Below are 24,788 nucleotides of genomic sequence, written 5' to 3'. Positions count from 1 at the left end.
AGTATTTATCATTTTAGAAAAGACATTCATTTTTGTAATTTTCAAGTCATGATTTTTTTCATGCACATAAGCTGTTTCAAGCAGCACAAATACAGAGAGCACAGCAATATCTCATGCACAACTATTTGATGATCATATCAGGACAAAAAAAAGTGGCAGGCCAATAGGATATTCCTAGGGAGACCTCATTGCCCTCATTTCATATGCTGATGATGTCACACTAAAGTGATAAAATAAGTTCCTAATACAAAAGATTGATTAAAACTTTTTTGGTATGGGGACAATGGCATTTTATTAACATTGTATTTGGTAGTTAAGCAATCATCACCATTTTTTGCTGCTTCAAATTTACCTTTCAGCATATGATGGAAAGGCGGTGGTGGTGTGCTTCTACTGACCTTGTGGGAAGGTAATGCTATCAGTAACGCTGTTAACAAGTATGCGAGAGGACAGAAGTGCCGGAAATAACCTAGCAGATTCAGTATCAAACTCAAGAGGGGCCATGACTATGTACAATTGTAAAAGAGCTGTACTGTAATCCTCATCTGTCCTAAATGGTACACTTGTAGTGATCATTGAACAATGGCCAAAATTAGATAAAAAAACTAAATATTCAGACCTTTTAAATGCTGTTGAATCTATTTAATATACCCAGTCTCTCAGGAATCTATTTGGGGAGGGGGCAAATATTGAAAAATATAAATTAATGTATACCAATTTGGAAATAAAGTTTGGAAAAGTCTCAGCTAATCTTACTAGGAGTTCCCTAGGTGTCAGATGATATACAGATGGCGTCATCACAGTGGCGGCCACATCCAGTGTTCATTTACCAGGAATGAACATTTATGCAGCTTTATCATGTGAAACCATGGGCAGGGGGCAGGGAAAGGAAGTCAAGGAAAGCATAAAGATGAATGCCCCCAAGACTTCTTCCCATCACATCCGAAATTACCTGGCTCCACATGTATGTGTTGTAGAGGGCAGTCAACATATCTGGACGCAGAATTTCATTACATCCTCGTTTCAGAAGCATCTTGGCACTAGATTTATATTTTCTCTGTTCATGCAAAGAGCAGTGAAGCACAAAAGAGACTTAAGAACATGGCTCTATATCCCCATCACCTCTGAGTGAAGAGATGTAGGCAGACACACTTTATGTGCTCACAGATACGTGTGGGTGAAGACACCGAATATATTACAATGCCAAGCAGAGTGACTGCAACACCTGCAGCTGACCATCCATCATCCTTGTGAATGGGGAATGAATGGCATAGGAAATGCCTTACAGGAAAAAGGACATCATTGGCGTAGGAAAATATGGCAGGGAGTTTTGTTTTCTTTCCTTCCATGAATTTGCTTTTTTGTTTTTGGTTTTGCAACTCAATTTGCAATTTACAACGGCAGGCTAAAAACAGGGCTTCCAGAGGAATAAAGGGTGGAAAGACCCAGCTTTCCTTTTCCTCTTCACTGCAGCACATGTGAGCACATAGAGCATGGACTGGCACACTCAAAGAGCTCATGGGCTCTTTGGGTGGCTAGACAGATACTGTGAAACAGAACATCCCAATATCATAGGCAGAACCTATGACATCCTTGCAGCAGACAGGACAACATCTCATGAGAAACCTGGAGCGCAGTCCTGCCTGGGCTGGCCAACCAGCCCCATCACAGTACCTGACTGAGCTGGTCGCCTGCGATCTTAGCCAGCAGATGTCTAGGCTCATCCACTACCAGGTGGTATTTATCTTTCCGCTGGTGATAATCAGCTCTGTATTTTTTCTGCTCGGACATCAGATCAAATTATAGCAAGAGTACAACCTCAAGGCTACACAGATACATCCCCAGATAAACACTCCAGAGGACCAGAAATATCTCATTTTGGGAGGTGGGCGCCCAAAGCATCCGGGATAAACACAGGGAGGCAAAGAGAGTTAAGTGAGGGAAGACTGCCTAGAGAGGGCTGGGGCTTGGGATAGAGCGAATTTATGACACTAAATTGGAGTACCTTGTGCCTAAACAGTTTCCATCTCTACATAGGATTCCATTAGTAATGTTAGGATTTATGGCACCTTACATTGTATTTAAAATAAGGCATGAAAATCTACAGGTCTACAATCTAAGACTATGAGAATCAAAAGGAATATTCATGAAAAATTCTAATAGTCTTCTAATGCTAGTTAGTTTATTTAATTATAAAAGAGACCTGGAAATCCTTTGTGAGTGTGAAAAATAGAAATAAAATATATCAAGACTGTATTCTAGGAATCTACTAACAGTAATTCTTCAGAGTTGTTCCACCTGGAAATCTACTGAAAATGAACAAAATCAAATTAAAAAGGGGAAAAAAGTCATATATTGAAAAAATATACCATTGGTTACATTTCCATTTTTAGATACATTTTACTAATTTTCTAACATTGTTCATGAATTCATGTAAATTTGTGGAATGTCCAAAGATAGGAAATTAAATATAAAACCATCCAAACATTTAAGTTAATCAATAGTTTGGTTATTTCAGTCATTTTAAGCTAAATTTAACTTAAATTATTACAAAGATAGTTCCAGGAAAGACTAGGTAGAAAATAAAAGAATATTTTGGGGACAAATGGCTACTTCTCTGCACCAATATATGAGTAAACAATGGCAATACAATTGAATGCCAAATCACAACAGTCCCTTTAAGGGTGGCTTTTCCAACCACTGCCATTTCTGTGCCATGGTAGAGATGTTAAATTAACCTTGAATTTCTGTGTCTCCCAATTCTACACAGTATCCTGTTTTAGGGAGTTCAGCTGATAGTCAACAACATCCTTTACCTCCTTGCTGTCATCACCCAAAAGGCTGTGCTGCCCTGTGCTAGCGGGAACAGAGTGGTGATGGCTGTGGGGCCCTCCCACCACTCGGCATATCCCTTCACTTGGTCTTGTCCATGCTTTTGGCAGAGCCCATCAGAGGGTGACTTTATAAGAGTCTTTCCAGATCTTTATCTTGAATCAACACTTAGAAAGGCTTTCCTGTCATTTTACTTATTGGGATGTAATCAAATAAGTCTATAGACTTCGGAAGGAACTGCATAGGGTAATTGAGTCAGGTCATACATACCTCATTCATCAACTGAGTTGCATACTTGAAATGCCTATTGATTGGACAATCGGCTTCATACTTGAAATTTGACTTTGTCCTTTCAAATATCTCCTTATACTTATACTAGAGAAAACAGAATGTGGTTAATTGATAGCAGGCTGTGATTATCTTAAGAATGAGACATGCCTTTTATTTTATCATACAATTGTGATAATTTCCTCATAGAGTTAACAAGTAATTTCTAAATGCTTATTCTGTCTCCTAAGGCAATAAAGGGTATATCCACCTGGATTTCTTGAAAACTCACTCCAAAATATATATTTTTTTACTGAATGGATGACAAACAGATCTATTTTCCAAATTAGGCAAAAATCTAAATCAGTTCCTTCTTTGTTCCTATGTATTATAATGATTATTATTTTATTTTGAATGTATTACCATATGCAGTTGAAGGCAGTTTTTAGTCCATTAGTTTGAAATAGTTTTTTGGTAATTAATCAGATAATCATAATATTTTAGGGCAGGGATGGGCTAACATTTAGGTCATCACCTATTTTTAAATGACCCCATGAACTAAGAGGTTTTTTTAAAAAAATAATTTAAAATAATTGTAAACAAAGAATGCATGACAGAATGAATGTGACCCACAAAGTCTAAAATATTAACTATCTGGCTGGTTTAAGACAAGTTTGCTGACTCCTATTTTAGAATTCAAAGGAAGCTAATCCAACAGCTTTATTTTGGAAATAGGGAAATGAGGCCATAAAAAACAGTTATTTGCCTCGAGTCACACAAATTTGTGGATTCGAATAATGTCACTTTAATCCCGACGTGGTTCAGTGGTTGAGTATCTATGAACCAGGAGGTCTGGGTTCGATTCCTGATCAGGGCACATGCTCTGGTTGTGGGCTCAATCCCCAGTGTGGGGCATGCAGGAGGCAGCCAATCAATGATTCTCTCTCATTATTGATGTTTCTATCTCTTCCCTCTCCCTTCCTCTCTGAAATCAATAAAAATATATTTTTAAAAAATAACCCCACTTTATATCCCACCATGCCAACTCTAATAGGGTGAATTACCCAGAGACATATTAATAGGGAGGGAATTCTGGCAGAGATATGAGTTGGTCTGAAATGACTACTTATCAAATTCAAATAAATGATATCACTAAATGATGACTATAGTCAATGAGGTCAGTACTAAAAAAATTTGAGATATGCCATTGTAGCGGAGCCCATCAGACGGTGGACAGTTCAGTATGTACTCCAACTACAGGGACTAGAAGAGAAGATCATGGAGGAAATATGAAAAAGCTATATACTCAGTGTTAATTCTCTCTGTGAGTACTGAAATATGTTAAACGGATGTAGACACTATCCTTGAGGAGATATACCTTGCTGTAGAGAGTCTTGTTCTGTTCAGCCAGAGTGAAGTCAGGGGTATCATAGGCATAGCAACCAATTCCTTTAAGCCAGGTCAAATCTTCTTTGTATTTTACCTGGAAGAAGAACGTCATCAAAGAGTTTTAAGAACCTATCTCCAAATAGCAGTAGGTTAGGATTGATACAAGTGGAACAAATAAAAGCTCTGACCACTGAGACATATAGGACAATAATGTATCAAAACAATTATTTAAGAGAAGTTTCCAATAATACTTTTTTCTGCTTACTTTATGGTCAATTACATGTGGAATTTTTTATTTTTAGTACTAATTAAAACAATTCAAATGTGACAGGTGTACTTTCCTAGAGATTATATTGTAAACTTGGCAGATGTATTTTCCTATAGAAAGCTGACATTTCTTTCTAAGTGAGCATCGTTACCTGTCTTGATGGCTTCATGAAGTTGTCTCTTCAATTGACCAAAAGTAGGTTATTGTTTAGAAGAAGTATGTCACTTCTGGCCATGTAGTTGATATAATACATTTGGAAGAAAAATTAGGTTTATAAATTGGAATGTATTTTTCCTCTCCCAAGTTGAAGTTCACTCATTTGTCAATGAGTTTCATGATTTAAACATTCATGCATGAGAACCAACATTGAGTCACGCGTTTAATCGGTTTTAGTGCAGTTTTTGATTCCCTAAGTCACATGGACCTATGAATTTATACGTGAAAATGGAAGACTTGAAGACTCACATCACTGACTGCATCCCTGACTGCCTGGTGGTGGAAATGCTCTGGGCTATCAGGAATGGACCTCCAGATTCCCAGCTGGCTCATGTAGTTCTCCTTGTATTTCACCTGTGGGAAAAACACAAAATCAGGTATAACATCTGATCCAAAATTAATGCAAAAAAAGTCTACTTATTTCCAGAGAGTATTAGGGAAGGGAGGATACTTTTTTGTTTGTTTGTTTTTTAATCCTCACCCAAGGATATTTTTCCATTGATTTTTAGAGAGAGTGGAAGAGAGAGAGAAAGAGAAATATTGATGTGAGAGAAGTACATTGATTGGTTGCCTCCTGCATGAGCCCCAACGAAGGCCTAGGCTGGGGAGGAGCCTGCAACCGAGGTATGTGCCCTTGACCAGAATTGAACCCAGGACCCTTCAGTCTACAGGCTGATGCTTTATCCACTGAGGCAAACCGGCTAGGGCAAGGGAAGACTCTTTTTAAAACTGATGGTGGCTCATCGAGCCTCATGCAAGTAGATATATGGAGGGACGTACTTTACTGATGTCATCTGTGACTCGGCGATGGTACACAATGTCCAGAGCATCCTTCACGGTGTGGTATTTCCCTTTGGTCTTTTCAAATGTTTCTTTGTAGCGTAGCTGGAAGGAGAAAACACACATGGATTATGAAAAACTACTGAGTTAAATAATTGAAGGCTTTTAAGCTTGAGGTTTCTCTCAGGTTTTCCCATGAATAAATTTAGGAGAGATTTAAAAACTGATCTCATATCCTGGAAGAGAAAAAGGACATGAGGAGGAACCTAATAAAATCTGAATAAAGCATAGAGTTTAGTGAATAATGTATCAATATTGACTCATTGGTGGTGACAAATGTATGACGGTAATGTAAGGTGTTAACAAGAGGGAAAACTAGGTGTAGTCTAATTTAATTATCACAATTCTTATCCTCATTCCCACATCAGAAAACAGTCTCAGAAAAAAAACAGGTAAGGTATACAGAGGCAATCAGCAGGCAAATGACAGTATCAGGATTTGAAAGCATGTTTGGCTGACTCCAAGAACATGCCTTTATAGGCAAGTAATTAGTTGTCAAGTATTCCCTAGGAAATGCTACCAAAGACTCACAAGAAAGGGCCATCTTCTTCCTAGAAGAGCAATGAGAAGAGTCATAGGCTTTTGGCATTACTCCTAGCTACTACTTTGCCTAGCTGGTATTGTTTGTGCTTACTTTTTTTTTTTTTTTAAGTTTTTGGATGTGGTTTTCTTTTTTTCCTGCTCCATGTATGGGGCAGAACCTTGAACTATGGATATGACTAATCTTTTCTGTTTCTTAGGTACCTCAACCCCCCGCTGTCCCTACCACAGCAGAAGAAGGAAGGGATGCATACATCACTGGCGTTCCAGTAAGCCTTCTTGGCTCTGATGAGGACTGGTGTGTCTGGGATTGGGGTGTACTTGTCCTTCATCTTTTCATACTGAATCTTGTACTTGTTCTAAGAAATAGAGATAGACGAGAGAGACAAAGTTAAGTTCAAGTGTTTTCATCCCTCACAACCCGCAACCATGTCACAGATCCACCCCAGGGACACAGTGTATCATGCTCATTAGGAGAATGGCTCCGCCTCCTGTTCTTGATGCTCCTGAGCACCATTTATAGACATGAGCTCTCCTATCAGGGGCAGCAGGTGAAGGATTTAGCGAGCATTTTTTTTCTCTAGCCCAGTGCCTCAGTGCCAAATTCCCAGCTCACCTCGCTGACCAGGTCCTTCACGTCTTTGGCATGCTTCAAGGCTGTGGTCTGGTTTCCAGCGTGATGATGGGGTCTCTCTTTGGTGGCAAGTTCAACGTATAGATACTAAATAATCAGAATAGGGATCAGATGTTATAGAGATAAAACATTTTTTTATTTAGCATTTAGTCTTCTCTATTCAACAGGCATGTACCTGTTGTCCTGTTTTTTTTTTGTTATATGTGTTCTGTTCATTTGTTTCTATGTCTCACATCTGGAAACACATATTTGCACTCCCATTCTCTAATAATCTTATTGCTGAGTACAGTTTAATCTAAATCCATATAATACAGAAGGCAGATAGAAGAATAAGAGGATTCTGACAGAGTCTTCAACATATTTTTTTAAAATATATTTTTATTGATTTTAGAGAGGAACATCAATGATGAGAGAGAATCATTGATTGGCTGCCTCCCGCAAAGCCCCCTACTGGGGATTGAGCCTGCAACCCAGGCATGTGCCCTTGGCAGGAATCGAGCCCGGGACCCTTCAGCCCGAAGGCCAGCGCTCTATCCACTGAGCCAAACCAGCTAGGGCCTTCAACATATTTTTTATCCATTTTTGCCTGAATGCATGAATTGTAATTTCATTTGTCTGTGGAAAATAAATAGGTTCTATAGAATAAGTCAAGCAATGTATTTTCACTCCCTGGAGTCCACAGACTCCTCATCCAATAACAAAAGTTGAATAGAACTTGGAAAAGAAGACATGGCATTTACCTGCTCATGTAAAACAAACCATGGTTAGGATGGCCCAGTCAAGCACTGCCTCTTGAAATTAATAGGCATGCAATTGCATCAAGGACAACCAAGTGTGAGAGGCTGCTGCTGACAGGAGTGGTCAGACACCCACAACCGCCCCCTGTGATGCCAGCGTGGCAGGGTTATGAATCTTCCTTTACTAACTTTACCTGACTCTGAAGCTTCTGCCCTCGCTTGGCTCTTAGAAGATCAGGTGTATCAGGAATTGAAGTGAAGATGGACTTCTGCTTCTTGCCTTTAGCTCTGTACACCAGCTGGACACAAAACAGTCATCAGCATCATTTCTGCTCCGTGGACATGTTCTCTGCAGATGCCTTTATTACTTACTTCATGGAAAAAGCAGGGGCCGTCCCACTGCAACAAGCTCAGTTTCTTCCCGATAAACCAATATTTTTACCTCCCTGGGCTTCCTTTACTTTTTCTCTCTTTTATCAAAATACACTCTGTAGCTTGTCCAAGATTCACGCCTCCTGCTGTGATCCTGGTTTCTTCTTACTTGTCCCTTCTAGGACCCAGTTCCAACATTATCCCTTCCGGTCCATGACCTTCAACCCTCCAGTTTCCCCAGCCCTCTCCCTTCATCTGCAAACAGACTCAAGTCCCTCCCTTCATTTTCCAGCCTCTACCACTGACCTTGCTCCTCTTTTTTACAGCCAAGCAGACTATGCGTTTTTTCCCCCTTCTCAAACAGCTTAATAGCAAATAAACAAAGGAAGGTACCACACTTGGCAGATACAAAATGACTTTTTGTCCGTGTATCTGTGCAATTAAAATGAATTTAGGTTCCCCATTGGGACAAAAGGAAAAACACACACAAAAAGGAGATTCCTTTTAAACGCATACTCCCTTGCTCCAAACTTGTAACATTTTTTTCTTCTTTTTGAATCCATTACACAAATTCTGTGATCAGGTCAGAAAAGCGACAAGGGCTCTTCCTGCCTGTTTTTTAAAACCCATTAAAGTCAAGTCCATAATGTTCTACATAGCACAATGTTCATTTCTTTCTTTTGATTAATTTCCCAAGGCGACAGTTCGGCTTCCCCCCATCACTCCAATGAAGTCACTCTCAATAAGATGATAAAAAACTTTACAATGGCCAAATCCAAGAATGCTTCTCTGTAGCAACTGAAACCCTGAGCAGTTTCATTCCCGAGCACTCTCTCCTCTCTCCTCTGCCTTCCATTCCACCATTCTCCCTTGGGGAGCAGCTTCCTTCTGTGGTTCTGCCCTCCCCCAGGCTGCTATTTACTGAAGTCAAGGGTTGACCCTCAGTGCCAGGAGGACAGATGAAAATGAGGGGCACTCAAATACACGGAAGTAGTTTGGAATTTATTGAGCGGGACCAGAGCAGGGCGCCAGTGAAGACTTTTCAAATGACACTACCACAATTAGGGTTCCTGGTAGCAGGAATTAAAGAGAGACGTTTGAAATCATTTGGAAACTACAGCAATAGTGTAAGACAGAGGGACTTTCCAATCTATAAAATCATGAAAAGTCTCAGCAGTCCTGGTCCTACGTAGAGCAAATATCAATATCCTCATCTTATTAAAAGGGGACAAAGGTAAACTGAGGCAAAGTGAGATCAATTGACTTGCTTAGACGTGGTGGCACTCTGTAATTAAGGCCGAAGGGAGATCTTTGCCTCGTGTAGTTGCCTGAAAAATGCTCACTAGAGGCACACAGCCCTGGTGGTGACCTCCTTACCTCACTCAGGTGTGTCTTCAGTTCTTGCACTGTTCTGTACTCCGGAGTGTCAAGCACCACTTTGTATTTGTCTCGCATCTTCCTCGCATTATCAGTGTACAGGTAATTAGACTGAAAATCAAAAACAGAAGGAAAATAAAAGTTGAGTCATCATTCAAGGCACTGCTTGTCATGGTCACACATTGTCTTTCAAATGCCTGATATGTGCAAGTCAAGCTGAGCCTCCCTGTGCCCTGGAGGCCTTCGCAGGCAGGGACAAAACAATTGTCATCTACCTAAGCTCATTACCTTTCTGAGGAGTCATGGCCATGACTTGCTCAAGTGGGTTAATGTCAAATTTCCCCTTAAAAGTGGCTGTAGGCAGATGTTCTGCCCAGCTCCTGGAAGCTGCGTAGGGGTAGCCACGTGTTGTGAAGATGGGCGGGCACTCACCCAGAGCTTCCGCAGGTGCCGGGAACGGACCATGTCGGGAGTGTCCATCAAGAAGCAGCCCAATCCCTTCAGGATCTGCAAGTCCTCTTTGTATTTAATCTGCGTGGCAAAAATAGAAATACAGGTGGTCGGGAGCAAATATAAACCAAGAATAAATAAGACAGAGTAGTGAAGCTTTTTTTACTGATATAGCTTTCATTTTAATTCAACACATCCACCTTGTACTCTTAGTCTGTTTGCACGCAAGTAAGTCACAGATTTTGAAATTTAAATCTCTAGCCCTGATCTGAGGAGAGGACACAGCTATTATTTTATGACTGCATTGACGGGAGAAGGGCTTCGATGGAATAAAGTGGTCTTTTAGGAGAAGGAAACGTCCAGGGAAGAAAAAGGAACAAATGGCAGCAGGAAGTTGCTTAAGGGGGTGGGAGCAGGAATGAGCAGGAGAAAGATACTAAACATGAGCTGAAACAGAGGCCACTTAGAGAGTGAAGAGTTGGTAATAATTCAGGGTTGCATGAAGAATGGCGGCCAGTGATTCTTGCATTTCCCAAGTGGTCCCCTTACAACTCTTCCCAAAGCTGGTAAAATGTGGGGTCCTGTATCCACACTATTTCACCTCCAAGCTGTACATTCAGTTTAGAGGTACTTAGTGGAAAAGACCACTGATCAGCTTAAATGCTGAAAGAAGCCATCCTCTTCCTAACAGTCTTCCAGAAAGACCCTAAGAGATGCTTACGTCACTGGTGATGTCTCCCACGTAACGGCAATGGAGCACTTGGGGTGTGTATGGCAGCGAGATCATGTGGCCCTGCATCTTGAAGAAGTCTGATTTGTAGATCAGCTAAAGGAGAAAGTGTCCAGAAAAACACATGTTAGTGACTGAATGGCTAAAAGTCACCCCTGAGTTCCCTGGCCTGTCTTCTCTCCTAAAATAATACCCACCTCACTGACAGCTTCTTGTGTCTTCTTGACTTGGCGGAGTTCAGGTGTGTCAGGGGTTGTGTGGATCTTGTCTTTGAGTTTGTGGTACAGTTGCCGATACAGCCTCTACATTGGAAGAAACACCATTTCAGGTGGTCAATGTGGAATACTGACTGATCAATAAGCAAATATCAATATTTTCTCCACAGAATTCACATTGACAGTACCTCACTGGTAACATTGTTGATCCTCCGGACATTGACAAACGGAACATCATTGGGGCCAAGTGTATACCCATTTGCCTTGAGGTGTTCATAAACTTCCTTGTACTTGAACTGCAAAAGCAAAGTCAGAGTGAGATTACTGATGGGCAAACAAAGAGCAGGGTTACATTTCTCAAACCAAAAAGAGCTGTCACTTTCATTTGAAAATTAGTCTCTAAGCATTAAGTATAAGGAAAAGTCATTGACAAAATTTTAATAATAATCAGAGTCTTGAAAATTATTTTGTTGGCTAGTAAAGCCAGATCCAGAAAGGAATAAAATTCAAGGCTGCCTAGATGAAATCTGTTTGTATACAGTTATGCAAAGTGAAAAAAAACCCTATGTTTTTAGCTGCAATATGACTGGCAAATTAGGAAATGCAAAGAAAAAATAAGAGACTAAAGACTGATGGATGGCTTTACAGATTGATATTGGACTCTCACTGGCCAGCAGATTTGATACACAGAACTCTGAAGGGCAACATGGAAGGGAGAGTTTATTCTCCAGCTGACGGCTTATTTATGGGTCTGGTTTGAAGCCACAGTCACTGGGATAGACTAAACTTCCCTGGGCTTTGTCCTTTGGGTAAATGGTATGAAGTCCCAACCAGGTACTTTTGAAAAGTGGAGAAGGTGGGTGCCCGAGCTAACTCCAGGGCAAGCTACAGGTAGTGAGAAGCTATCCTCTGAGCTGTCTATGAAATGGCACAGAGGGTAAATAGTGAGGCAAGTACCAGGGCCAGCAGCCCGGCAAAAAGTTCTTTCTATTCAAAGAAATATACAGGGATGTTATATCTTTTTCTTTTTTCTTAAATATATTTTTATTGTTTTCAGAGAGGAAGGGAGAGGGAGAAAGAGATAGAAACATCAATGATGAGAGAGAATTATTGATCGGCTGCCTCTTGCACGCCCCCTACTTGGGATTGAGCCCACAACTGGAGCATATGCCCTTGACTGGAATTGAACCCAGGACCCTTCAGTTCACAGGCTGACGCCCTATCTACTGAGCCAAACTGGCTAGGCTGTTATATCTTTTTCAATGACACACTGCAGGAGGAAGACAATACTACTGCCACACATCAGTAGTGAAGGTATGATTTAAATTTCCAGTACGTGGCTTGGGATTGTCCAGGATGCTCTGTGCTAAGGCTAGCAGGAGTAGAAGCATCGGGGCAGCCATGATCCCTGAGCCAAGGTCACTGAATCACGCAGATGTAATCCCATGGGAGTCCTATGCTAACGCACTGGGCTATGCAGACACTGCTGACCTAGAGGAGCCAGCCAGTTCACAGCACCCTTGGGAAAGGTGCTGTCTCCCCTGCTCTGCTCCTATCATCATAACATGTTGAACATTCAGGGTGGGACTAGGGGGATGAGAACAGGCTATTAATGAATATTAGTGCCCCCTCTCACTCCAGACCCCATCTCAATGAGGAGGCGAGCACTCACATAACTGCTCATGTACTGGGTGTCCTTGGAGTGTTTGAAGTGCGGCGTGTCGACCGGAAGCCTGTATCCAGTAGGCAGGGAGCGCTTGCCCGCGTCTCGGTACAGATTCTGCCGAATGAGAAGGACGGGTTAAAGGACATCTACATGTAATAACTGATCTAAGTTAAACAAGTCACATCCTGCTCATGTTAGGTTTTCAATTAGATACTTAAAGTGCTATGCTTACTGAATTACTTTCAGAAAGAAACTGAATAAGCTCTAAGAGGCAATTAATCAAATTACTCTTACTGTTTTTTTAAAAAGAGAGCAACGAATGTAGAGACTTACAGAAATTAATTCTTCTATGCTTCTGAGCATATGCCCAGTTGACTGCATGGTGACTAGCAAGAATTTGGGTTAAGTAGAGAAAACAGTCTACCAAGTGCCACCTCTGTTCTTCACCACACTTTCAGGTAATACTCAAGTTGTCACAAATCTTGAAGACAGTCATAATTATAAAGCACATCTTTGGAATCTTATCTCTCCCCCCACCCCGCCCCCAAACACAGCATTGATGTCAGACTATGAAGGGAGCAGGATGCTCATATTCCTGGCAGAAGGCGGAAGGGGTTTCTGTGCCCTTAAATAGTCTGTCTCTCAGAGGAGCTATAGGAGTAAGAACAGTATTTAAAATATTAAAAACCAATTTACTGCTAACAGTCAACATAGAGAGTAGCAATGAAGGCTGAGACCAAAGGTGCACCATCAGGTAACACAGAATAGAGATCTTACACGTGGAGTGGAGTCCACATTCCTTCTTGTCTGAGTTTCACAACAGCAATTTCTAGCTTTATCTCTTATTGTTAATAATCTTTTATGATCATATGCCTTGTCTTTGTCATCTTGGTTTTAAGCTTTTTGAGAGCAGAAATAGTAGAATGGCCCTCTTCTTTGTAACTTGTAAACATGGCTCCAAAAATGCCCATTGCATGCTTAGAAAGATCTGGCCAGCCAAGAAGGAAGGCAGGCTATGCACTGTTTTTTGTTTTTTCGTAACTCATGTGAATGGACAGCATGTACAGTATGGAACAGCATTTACACTGTACAAGGTCAGGCTGAGAAGATGCCCACGCTGAGGTGCTTCAACAGAGGCCAATGACCCGGCCTTTGTAAGCTGCATCCGGGACACCTGCCAGGCACTTTGTAGCGTTTTCACAGCTCACCTCACTCTGGAGCTTATATGCGTGAAGAGCCCGGTCCAGATCCACGGTTTTTGTAGTTGGAGCCACTTTGCCTCTGACACTGTGCACGTAGTCGTAGTGGTAGACAGCCTGGTGCAGAGAGAAGCAGAGTGCACTGATTCAGACTCTGGCAGCATTGTTAGAAAGAAGCAACGTAAAAGGAAACCCAAGTCTGTCTGTTCTCTCTCTCTCTCTCCCTCTCTCTCTCTCTCTCTTTCTCTCTTTAAAGGAAGGGTAGCCTGCATCCCTTTGAATTCTGTCTGATATGTTATTGTGCCTTGTCCAATAAGATCAGAGCCAGGGTGTGGCCCCAGACTGAGAAATAAGTGGAAGAGTTGGCCCAGGCATCAGAAGAGAAGAGTGGCCATTTTGGCACTCCAAGTTCAAAAACAATAGGTCTCAGTGTTCTAAGTCACTGGCGGGATAGTTTTATTTATTAACCTGTGGGGTTAATACAGAAAGAGCAGCATCGAGCTTGTTCTTCCTGCTCTATGGCAGGCACTGTAGTGGGTGCTTTTCATTCACTTTCTCATTGTACCGGCCAGGATGCTGGGACTGGGAGGACGAAGTGCTTTTCCTAAACCTCATGGATTGTAGAGGCTGGACTCCTTCCACACCTCTAATTTCAGAGCCTGCTTCCTTCTCATTAGCCTGCTCTAACTTATTAGAAGATCTAGTCAGTGACACATAAACTTGCTCTTGATACAAGGATACAAAAAGCAATTTTGGAAGCTTTAAAACAACAAGCATCGTATAGACTTAGGTCACTTACAACTCCCCCCCCCCCCCCGCCCCCCCCAGGGAGTTACCTGAACACATGAGGTCTTAGGAAACAAGAGCAGAATCTTTTTATTTTTCAACTACAGTTCACATTCAATATTATTTTATACTAGTTTCTGGGGAAGAGCAGAATCTTAAGTACTTTCTTTCCCAGTGAGAAGAAGCCAGGCCCTGCCCACCCAGTCTTTGTGTTTGCCACTTCTGCTTGAATGGTGGCCCCTGTCTTTATCGCTGGCCACAGTAACATCCCCGATGGGCACTTACGTCACTTATTTGTTTCCTGCTTTGGACAGCCTGGACGTAGACTGGAGTATCCATGACCAAATTGTAGTCATTCCTTGTTTTCTTCACATGAGCTTGGTACTTGATCTGCCGAGAGGAAGGAAATAAACCTGTGTTAGACCATTCATTATATTGGAGATTGCTGGTTTTCACAGCAGTTTTGGTTGTTTTTTAACTCCTGGCATTTACATTCACCAGCATTTATTCAATAGACCAGGGTGTGTTTGAAGTTTGACAATCAGTGCAATCAATGCTAGGAGGTCTGACAATTGCTCTTCTAGGAATATTTGTTTTCTTACTGACATCTTGAATGCAGTATTGATTTTCCTAGGAAATCCTCTCTTTGCCAATAGATCCTGTCTATAGCATCACAAACCCCTAATAAATTATATTTTCCTGCAATGACAATTATGTGCTCATTAATATATTCAAAATAGCCCAAAAGGTAGAGAGAAGAGCCACATGCCCCTTCTCCTCCAGAGAACGATGGGATAGCTCAACTGCATTGTTGAATAGGAATGCCATATGTACTCCTGAGAAATGGTTGCTTTCTATGGCTTAGCATCTTTCTCTAGCTCAGCCATCCTCACCATCACTTAAGACACAGCTGGTCTGTGACAATGTTCATAGTTTACATACTCTCGCCTTGACTCTAGACTATGAACAGAAGAAAACACATAAAAAACAACAACAACAAAATCAAGGCAAACTCACATCATTGCGCAGATCATAAGCGTGCTTGGCATGGAGAATTTCAGGAGTGTCCCAGACATAGCAACCAATGCCTTTCAACCAGTTGAGGTCATCCTTGTACACAATCTACAGAATTGAAAGAGATGAAGGGGATTGGCAAAATAAAATTTGATCATAATTTTAACCCCAAAGACACGGGCACCCTCTGGACTGAGATTGATTTTGTGGACTGAGAAGCAAAATGCATTATGCAGTGAGGTCAAGCGGGCCATGGAAACATTGGTACACAGACCCATGCTTCCAGGGATACCTTTGAGTTCCAATGGGACCCATGGGTATATAGGAAAGCAGTATTAAGAGAAGGCTGGGTGTATAGGAGAGCAATACTGGGAGGAGGCTGAGGTAAAGAAGTGGGTATGTTTCTCTTTAGGTTGGGCAGGAGGGACCAGGAGGGTGGGCCTTCATGAGCAATGGGCTTACGTCGCTGATCTGATCTGTGACTTTCCTGACATGACTGTTGACTTGCAAGTCGGGGTGGCAAATCCATTCATGGAGGTGTAGGCGGTAATCAATTTCACTGACTTTCTTCTGAGAATCCTTAGCAGTAACCATCTCTACCATGTCGGGCACAATGTTGATTTTCATCTTGTTCTTTTCATAAACGGACTTGTACAGGCGCTGTGAAGTTAAAACACACATAAACCTGCTCTTGATACAAGGATACAAAAAGCAATTTTGGAAGCTTTAAAACAACAAGCATCGTATAGACTTAGATCACTTACAACTTCACCCCAGGGAGTTACCTGAACACATCAGGTCTTAGGAAACAAGAGCAGAATCTTTTTTTAAAAAATTTTTCAACTACAGTTCACATTCAATATTATTTTATATTAGTTTCAGGTGAAGAACAGAATCTTAAGTACTTTCTTTCCCAGTGAGAAAAAGCCAGGCACTGCCCAGTCTCTGTGTTTGCCACTTCTGCTTGACATGCCACTTACACAGAAAATGGTGCACAGAATCATGGCAATATGTGACTTTCTTATATGCCTTCTTATACACTTCTTACATACTGAGAAGCCACGGTGACCAGCTCACAGCAATCAGTGGGGGAAGGGCAGGGACTGGAATTTCCTGACACTTTCTACAGATTCGTGTGGGCTGGAGATGCAGCTGGGGCTGAAATAGCCCCTACCTCCTCCATATATACACAGTCAGAGCCATATGCACTGTTTAATAGAAACGGTTCTGATTTACAATAGACAACTCTATTACTTGGCTTCAGTTTGAAGTAGGCCTTTGAGCTTACTTACATCAATGTTATATTTGCCAACTCTGAGGCATCGCGCTGTATTTGGGTCATCGTCAACACTTCTTGGTAAAGTATAAAGAGCTTTGAACTTTTCATATTCTTCCCGGTATTTGATCTATAGAGATAAACCACAAAGAAAGAAAGAGTTTGGGAGAGTAATGGATCCACTTTGTCATAAGAGCATGAGACTGAATAGGAAGATCTCATCCTTGAGATCCAGCCAACATGGGGTCGCCACTTCTGCGAGTCCCTTTCCTCATCTGTGCATGGTCATACCTGCCCAGGTTTCCTGAGGCTTAATTCAGACTATATCTGAAAGTACTTTCTAAACTGTAGAGAGCTCTACAATTGTAGTTACCGTTTGTAATGCTTCCATGCCAACGCTAGTACTGTTGCTACAACTAACTTATTTAAAAGTTAGTTGTAATTTTATGTAAAAGATTATGTAATTTTAAAATAATCTCTTGTCCTGGCCGGTGTGGCTCAGCTGGTTGAGCGTCATCCCATGCACCAAAAGGCCGCCAGTTTGATTCCCAGTCAGGGCACATGCCCGGGTTGTGGGCTCAATCCCCAGTAGGGGGCATGCAGGAGGCAGGTGATGGATGTTTCTTCTCTCTCATTGATGTTTTTCTCTCTCCCTTCCTCTATCTTTCTTAAATCAATAAAAACATATAAAATAAGCTCTTTTGTAATAAGTGAGAGGAAAGATGTGTTCAGGAATTTCTTTGTTTTTAATAACTGACAAACTGATGCTTAAGACACACAATCTTTGAGTTTTACTTTGTACAAGGGTTTCCAAAGATACAGTGCAATCACCTTCTACAGAAAAACCAACTTTTTGTCTGTTTGTATTGCCTATTAACTAAAGCTGCATGATTTCCTGAACTAGGAGGTAAGGCCCTACAGAGATTAAGATATATAATCTCCTAGCACACGATAAAATAGCAATTCTCTCACAGCTCAGAACCCCACATCCCAGTGCAAAAATAGGAGACAGGAGTATTTGTATTAGAATTCTTGCGAATCTCTTCCTTGACTAGAAACCAATCAAAATTCCCATCAGAATTTTTTAGAACATTAGTTCACATGTTCCTTACATCTAACCCAGTCCTCAATTATAAAGAAGGTAGTATTCAAAGGCACCTTTAAGAAAAAACAAAAAAACTGCTGTTGGAATCCTTCTTTAAAAGGGTTAATTTCTCAGTGTCCCACCTTATTCCAAGAACAAGTTGCCAAGACTCCTGCCTCTGTGACTTTTTCCATGACAAAAATAGATAAATGAATGAATAAGCTTCTGCTAAGTTTTCTAAACTACTATCTACAAGCTTCTCTTCCGAAATGAAAAGTTTGCTCCTTTGGGCTAGTCTGTTTGCAGTCTTCCAAATAACTGGGACTTGGAAAAGTCATTTGTATTAGTTTTTCTCTAGGTAAGAATGAAATGAATTTCATTATTATATAACAAAGGCTTTTAAAAAAATTATGCATCTCTAGGTCCATTAGAGGGTAGTGAATCAACTTAATAAGTCACTAGCATTTTAAATGAATAGAATAGAATTGAAATGATCAGAGTGCATTGTCTTTAGTGTAGCAGTAAACATTTATGTCCAAAGGAACTCACATAAACTTTAGATGTGTGTGTGTGAGAGAGAGAGAGAGAGCGGGGGGTGGGGGGGAGAGGGAGAGAGAGAGAGAGGGAGAGAGAATGTGTGTTGACTTGCAATATAAAATGAATTCCTTACTATGGGTCTTGAAAAAAGTTTTGAGAAATACTGGTCTAAAATGTTACATAAAATGTTCACAATTAAGGGGTAAACGTTTCTAAAGAGGTAAAGTTCCTGAAAGAGAACTGGGTTTATTGGAACTGCAATGAAGGTTACAGGAAATTTTATAATAAAAGGTTTTACTTAAGAACATTTTAGGCATAAAGGGTTAAAGGTCACAAGACTTTATACTATATTTAAACAGCCTACGTGATTTAGAATTTTTTTACAATCATGTCTATACCTAAGAAAAGTTATGCTTTAAAAAAGTAGAATTTCAAAAGATTTAAACTTTTTTTATATTTCATGGTTATGAAGATAATTATTTACTTTTTAAATCATTTACTCTAGGATGGTGTAATGACTAGTTAGTTATAACATTCACTGGTTTATTTTTGTACTACAATCTACATAATTCTATTGGACAAAAGCCTATTCTGTATAGTATATTATATCTTCTGTCTATCCCCACTTTTGGCTGAAACAGTATATCTGCCATGTCATTTGCGGGCAACCAGCCTAAAAGGCCACAGCTGTTCCTTAATACAGGTGTTTGTGATTCTCTCTAGACTTCAGGGCCCTTGAAAGAAGAAATAAGTGCCCAGCGTCTGTGATGGCTGAGCGCCTGGAATTAGTTGCTGGTGGCAAACTCCTATGGAAGTGCTGGGAATACTCCTGGGCAACATGTGTTTCAGCCAAAAAGATCCTAGGAGTGGTGAGCCGGGGAGGGCAGGGAGTGGGTGGCAAGGCTGTCACATTTGCACTGGACTTACATTGCTGGCCAGATCCTTCTGGTTCTTGGCGTGTGTCAGGGACATGGTGCTGGAAGGCAGGATATAGCTGGTGGCTTTCACCTTTTCCCAGGCCTCCTTGTACAGGTTCTGTGGGGGTTAAAAACCTTCTTGTGAATGTGGAAAAATACATTCTGGTTAGCTTCTGAGTAGCAGATTTCCCTGTTTCTGTCCTCAGACACGCCCTAACAACCTCCAGATCTTCTCACTCTGGAGGATCCAAGTGCCCCTAAGTGAATAACTGGTTTAATGCTACGACCGTAACTTCGTAGCCCATTATTTTGTTTCTACCACAGTACTTATCACAGTTTGAGAGTTACCAGAGTTTTTGATGCCATATTCATTCCCCATAGGTCTAAGAATTTCTGGAAGGTGAAAACCACTAACATTAAAACACACTCACACACACACACACACACACACACACACACACATTTACCCTCCCCTACTTTTATGTAGCTAGTGGGAGCTCAAAATACATTTGTTTCCACTCCTACATATTTATTTATCCAGGGGAAATGTAAACTTATGTACACACAAAAACCTATATGCACATGTATTATAGCAGCTTTATTCATAACTAGGGGCCCGGTGCACGAAATTCGTGCACTGGGTGTGGGGGTGGGGGGGTGAGGAGTGTCCCTCAGCCCAGCCTGCCCCCTCTTACATACTGGGAGCCCTCAGGCATTGACCCCCATCACCTTCCAATCGCAGGATCAGCCCCTTGCCCAGGCCTGACGCCTCTGACCCAGGCTTCAGGCCTGGGCAAGGGGACCATCATATCCCCCCAATCCCCAGCTCCGCCCCCCACCCAGGCCTGATGCCTCTGGCCCAGGCATCAGGCCTGAGCAGGGGACCCCCAGCTCCCCGCGGTTGCAGGCTCCGCCCCTGCCCAGGCCTAACACCTCTGGCCTAGGCGTCTGGCCTGGGCAGCGGGGACCCGCAGCTGCAGCGGCCCCGCAATCGTGGGCTCTGCTTTAGGCCCAGGCAAGGGACCCCTAGCTCCTGGGACTGCCAGCTTCAACCGTGCCCAGCTCCCATCACTGGCTACACCCCTACTTCCTGCTATCACTGGCCAGGGCGGAAAAGGCACCTGATTCTCCGATCATAGCTGGGGGGCAGGGCAAAGGCGGCCTGGGTTTCCGATCACTGTCAGTGGCAGGGGGCTTCTTCCTGCTTTCCCTTTCGCCTCCCTGCATTGTGCCTACATATGCAAATTAACCGCCATCTTGTTGGCAGTTAACTGCCAATCTTAGTTGGCAGTTAACTGCCAATCTTAGTTGGCGGTTAATTTGCATATAGCCCTGATTAGCCAATGAAAAGGGTAGCGCCATATGCCAATTACCATTTTTCTCTTTTATTAGTGTAGATTTGCAAAATCTGGAAACAATTCTAATTCCTTTAACTGTGAATGGATAAACAAACTGTGGGACATTCATGCAATGGAATACCATTCTGCAATAAAAAATAAACTATTGATTTATGCAGCAATGTGCATAACACATAAAGTCATTTTGCCAAGAGAAGAAAGCCAGGCCAAATGGGTACATACTATATAATTCCATTCACAAGACATTCTGGAAAAGTTAAACTTTAGGGATTGCAAACATCTCTGTGGATGCCAGGTGAGAAAAGAGGGGCAACAAAAGAGAAATTTGGAAGGGGTACAGAATTTTTATGTGTCTGGACTGTGGTGGTGAACACATGACTTTGTGTTTATCAAAAGCCACAGTACTATATACCTCAAATAATAAAATTTACAAACAAAGAATGAGGAAGGGGGACTAAAATGGACTACAAACTGTAACAAATAAATCTAACTGTATTATATAATGGGTAACAAGACAATGGTGGCGGAAGTGGGGAAGAAAACAACTAATTTAGGTTATTTTGGAAAATGATATTTTGACAAGGAAAAGATTGAGAAATGATCAGATTAGAGGAGACTAAGGAGGCATAAGAACTAAATACAAAGTGAGGTCCTGGATTGTATCTTAAAAAGAAAAGTTACATTAATGGAAAAACTGGTGAAATCTAGATAAAGTCTGTAACATGCTAACAATGATAATTTCTTAGTTTTGGTCATTGTACTACAGAGAAAAAAACTATGTAAAAAAACGATGTGGGAATTCTATGTACTATTTTTGAAACTTTTTTGTAAATCTCAAATTATTTCCAAATGAAGTTTAAAAAAAAAAAGCGTGTTGAGTTAATCAATTCAGAAGAGTTTAAAAGAGTTTTTTGGTTGGTTTGTAAGCCACTGGCCACTAGAGAATCCAGAGAAAGACAGGTTCAGGGTCAACAAAGAATAGCTCCAACAGTACCTCCAACATGGAGGAAGTTGCCAAATTTGTGTTAACTGTGTGCATTCGTGCAATATTCAAATTGGGGCTCATCTAATTGCAACTAGGAGGATTTATGAACTAAAGTAGGAACTTAAAGGTCCAGGAAAAAAACTGGACAAACCTTTGGGAATCAAGTGCCTATCCCTTTTATTTTCTTCTTGTCTCCAAAGCGGGGGGGCAGGCCGGGGGGTGGGAGGAGGTAACTCAAATGAGAGAGGAAAGAAAACTCAACTCACACTGCTATAAAGATTCTTCAGATTCTTGGTTCTGTCATAATCCACTGTTTCCAGTACTGTCGTATACTTGTCCTTAATCTGATGATAATTTTCCTTATATCTCACCTACAGATAAAGAAAGATGGGTTATTCTTTTCTGCTGTTGAAAGATGGAAAGACAAATGAAGGCTCATTCTGGAAGAGAAGGCAAGCAAGACGCACCTCGCTGGCATTGATGCCGCTTTGAAGAGCAGTCACGTAAACTGGTGTGTCTGTGACCAGGCTATAATTCTGCAGATTGTCTTTACTTGCTGCGGTGTATTGTATCTGTGAAGGAAAACCAAAGTCTCTATAAGGGTAAAGTACGGGTCTACAGTCAGATTCAGTAATTTGTGCCAACTTAGATGAGCCCTTATTCGTAGGCTGGGTTTCTGCATCACTCCTAACAAAGAGGCCACCCTTGTGTCATCTTGCAGATTTTGTATGGCTGTCAAAACTAATCGCTTCTCCTGACCAAGAGTGAGGTCTGGATCTTTTCCGGGCCCCCTTCCTCATTTTGTTGTCTTTCCCACACCTATACTCCACCCTGGCGGCAGCCCCTCAATTTCGACATTCCATTAGTCTGCTCCATCCAAGCTGAACCATATGCTGGGAGATTCCCCAAATATCTATGTTTTCACTACAGAGCTTACCTACCTACGGTCAAAGCCTGCATCTGCATTCTACTATCTACACGTTAACCTGATCAACTAAGGTACTGATGCTAGAGGTAGTTTACTAGGAAACACCTCCCAGACAGCGTTCAGTTAGAAATGTCTATGCCTTAAACTACTGAGAGTCGCACACTGAGAGAGCCCAGCGCCAGGGCAGGCCACCAGGGCAGGTGTGATGGGCAGTGGACCTTGGCTCCCTTTCCTCACGCACTGTCAGAACAGCGCTCTCCGCCTGGGCGCCCGGACAACCTGGGTAAACCCCACCGACAGCACCACGGGTTCCATTGGTCCGCAGCCAATTAGTCCTTCTAGGAAGACTGGCTTACCTGACTCTGAAGGTCATACGACTTCTTGGCTTGGAGGATCTGGGGTGTATCCCAGACGTAGCATCCAATGCCTTTCAGCCAATTCAAGTCATCTTTATACACATTCTGCAAGAAAGAAGAAGTGGTGAAAGACATAAGTACTCAGTGAATTTGCAATGGGATGCTTTGATAATTTCCGAGCAGCTCTTGGCTGTACGTGGTGCTTAGTGGTCATAGGGTAGACTTCTCAAGAGCTGGGAGGTCTTTAATGCCCTGGCCTAACAAAGCTTAGGAGGAGAACATTAGGTAAGTTTTAGTCTAGTGTGAAACAGAACATGGGTATCCATGGCTCAGAAGGAATTCTTACATCAAAAAGTGGCTATTCATGCCACTTTGTGTTGAAAGCAGCAGGGTTTATGAATAGAGGGATAAGTGGATAAGACTGGGGGTGGGAGTGAGGGGGGAAGCAAGGCAGGCTGGGTGAATCCTGTAGTTAAGCTAAGCTGCAGGAATGACATACATCACTCAGGATCTCCTGTGCGTTCCGGGCGACTAGAATACTGGGTTCTTCTGGGAGAGACGTCCACTGGTGGAAGTAGTGTCGGTACTCGAGGTCGCTGAGGATGTACTGGCACTTTTTGGCCAGCACATGGTTCATCATATCATTGGGGATGTGAATATTTGCTTTGGTGTCCTCATAATGTTTTCTGTAGTTCAACTGAAGAAGAATATTTTGTAAAGACAAACATAAGAAAGGAAAATGTAAATTATCCAGATCAATCTCTTAAGAGTTTTATTTCCAATATAGATCAGTACCTTTAGAATAGAGTAAGGTTAAACAAACATACTATAATATATTCTTTTGTAAAAATTTCCCATGATTTTATAACACAGGATAAATGGTGACCTTGTTGTCAAATACAGAGCCCTCACTGGGTGTTTGGTAATGAAGGAGGGAGGGAATGAAGGGTGGAAGACTCAAAATCGGCAAAGACACACACGCTAAATGGCAGGGGTGGGGAAGTCTCAGGATCGACTCATGCCTCCCCACCCCATCCCCAGCTAATCTCGCACCAAAGGGCAGATCAGAAGTCAAGTCACAGTGAACTTTGCTTACCGCACTCCTCATCTTTTGGAAATCCAGGCAGTGAACCACACCAGGGAACTCACTGATTTCTTTCCCAGCCAGGTAGTGACCCTTCTGCTTCTCAAATGTCTCTTTGTATTTAAGCTGTGAAACAGGTACAACATTGAGAACCGCTGGGATTTTCTAACCGGCCCTCATTTCCCAACGAAGACCCTCCAGTCTCTGAGAGGCGAAAGTCCTACTGACCTCGCTGTTCACATAGTCAGCATGCTTGGCTCCAACAATGGGGATGTAGCGCTCATCCAAGGTATAGCCGTAGGCCTTGGTTCCCTCCCACGCCCCTTTATACAGTATCTAGAACAAAGAAAAATGTGTGTTGACAACAGTTTACTTTCAGATACCACCAAAAAGAAAGGCGTAAAATCAAGGTAAAAGATTTATGTTTAAAGGCAAGGCTTAGATCTCTGTTTACAGCCATTAATGTACCTACCTAAGAACAAGGTAGAGTCTTTTGGCTTGTTGCAAAGGAAATCTACAAACTCTGAGGCATTTTATAACAGAGGTTAACTATATTTACAGTCCTAAAAAGAGCGAAAACCAATTTGCTCCTAGTGAGAAGATCACTGAAAATTGCTTTCCGCTGAGATTAAACACACAGACATACTATGTGCACACATACATTGTCCTTTAAATTAGCCCAATTAAAATTGGAGGGCAAGTCCTGCATTCCTTGGCTGGAGATGTTTGTA

General features: G+C 41.8%; 1 protein-coding gene across 1 annotated transcript in view; it reads right to left on the bottom strand.

Moving 5' to 3' along the window:
- The window catches only part of NEB (nebulin), a 195,013-nt gene that overhangs the window by 40,917 nt on the left and 129,308 nt on the right, over nt 1-24,788 (bottom strand). The window contains exons 102-127 of the mRNA XM_081095547.1: nt 24,286-24,393; nt 24,070-24,183; nt 23,473-23,670; nt 22,974-23,078; nt 22,157-22,261; nt 21,956-22,060; nt 19,357-19,464; nt 16,825-16,938; nt 15,995-16,192; nt 15,536-15,640; nt 14,804-14,908; nt 13,742-13,849; nt 12,540-12,647; nt 11,056-11,163; nt 10,850-10,954; nt 10,644-10,748; nt 9,905-10,003; nt 9,473-9,583; nt 7,918-8,022; nt 6,969-7,073; nt 6,607-6,711; nt 5,753-5,857; nt 5,222-5,326; nt 4,478-4,582; nt 3,103-3,207; nt 1,675-1,779 (exon numbers count right to left, since the gene is read on the bottom strand). Of these exons, the coding sequence (XP_080951673.1) occupies nt 1,675-1,779; nt 3,103-3,207; nt 4,478-4,582; nt 5,222-5,326; nt 5,753-5,857; nt 6,607-6,711; nt 6,969-7,073; nt 7,918-8,022; nt 9,473-9,583; nt 9,905-10,003; nt 10,644-10,748; nt 10,850-10,954; nt 11,056-11,163; nt 12,540-12,647; nt 13,742-13,849; nt 14,804-14,908; nt 15,536-15,640; nt 15,995-16,192; nt 16,825-16,938; nt 19,357-19,464; nt 21,956-22,060; nt 22,157-22,261; nt 22,974-23,078; nt 23,473-23,670; nt 24,070-24,183; nt 24,286-24,393 (2,949 nt within the window). The remainder of the gene's footprint in view (nt 1-1,674; nt 1,780-3,102; nt 3,208-4,477; nt 4,583-5,221; nt 5,327-5,752; nt 5,858-6,606; nt 6,712-6,968; nt 7,074-7,917; nt 8,023-9,472; nt 9,584-9,904; nt 10,004-10,643; nt 10,749-10,849; nt 10,955-11,055; nt 11,164-12,539; nt 12,648-13,741; nt 13,850-14,803; nt 14,909-15,535; nt 15,641-15,994; nt 16,193-16,824; nt 16,939-19,356; nt 19,465-21,955; nt 22,061-22,156; nt 22,262-22,973; nt 23,079-23,472; nt 23,671-24,069; nt 24,184-24,285; nt 24,394-24,788) is intronic.

Source organism: Myotis nattereri (assembly GCF_964212035.1).
Source record: "Myotis nattereri genome assembly, chromosome: 7".
NCBI classification, from domain to species: Eukaryota; Metazoa; Chordata; class Mammalia; order Chiroptera; family Vespertilionidae; genus Myotis; species Myotis nattereri.
This window is presented reverse-complemented; position numbering and strand designations above follow the sequence as displayed.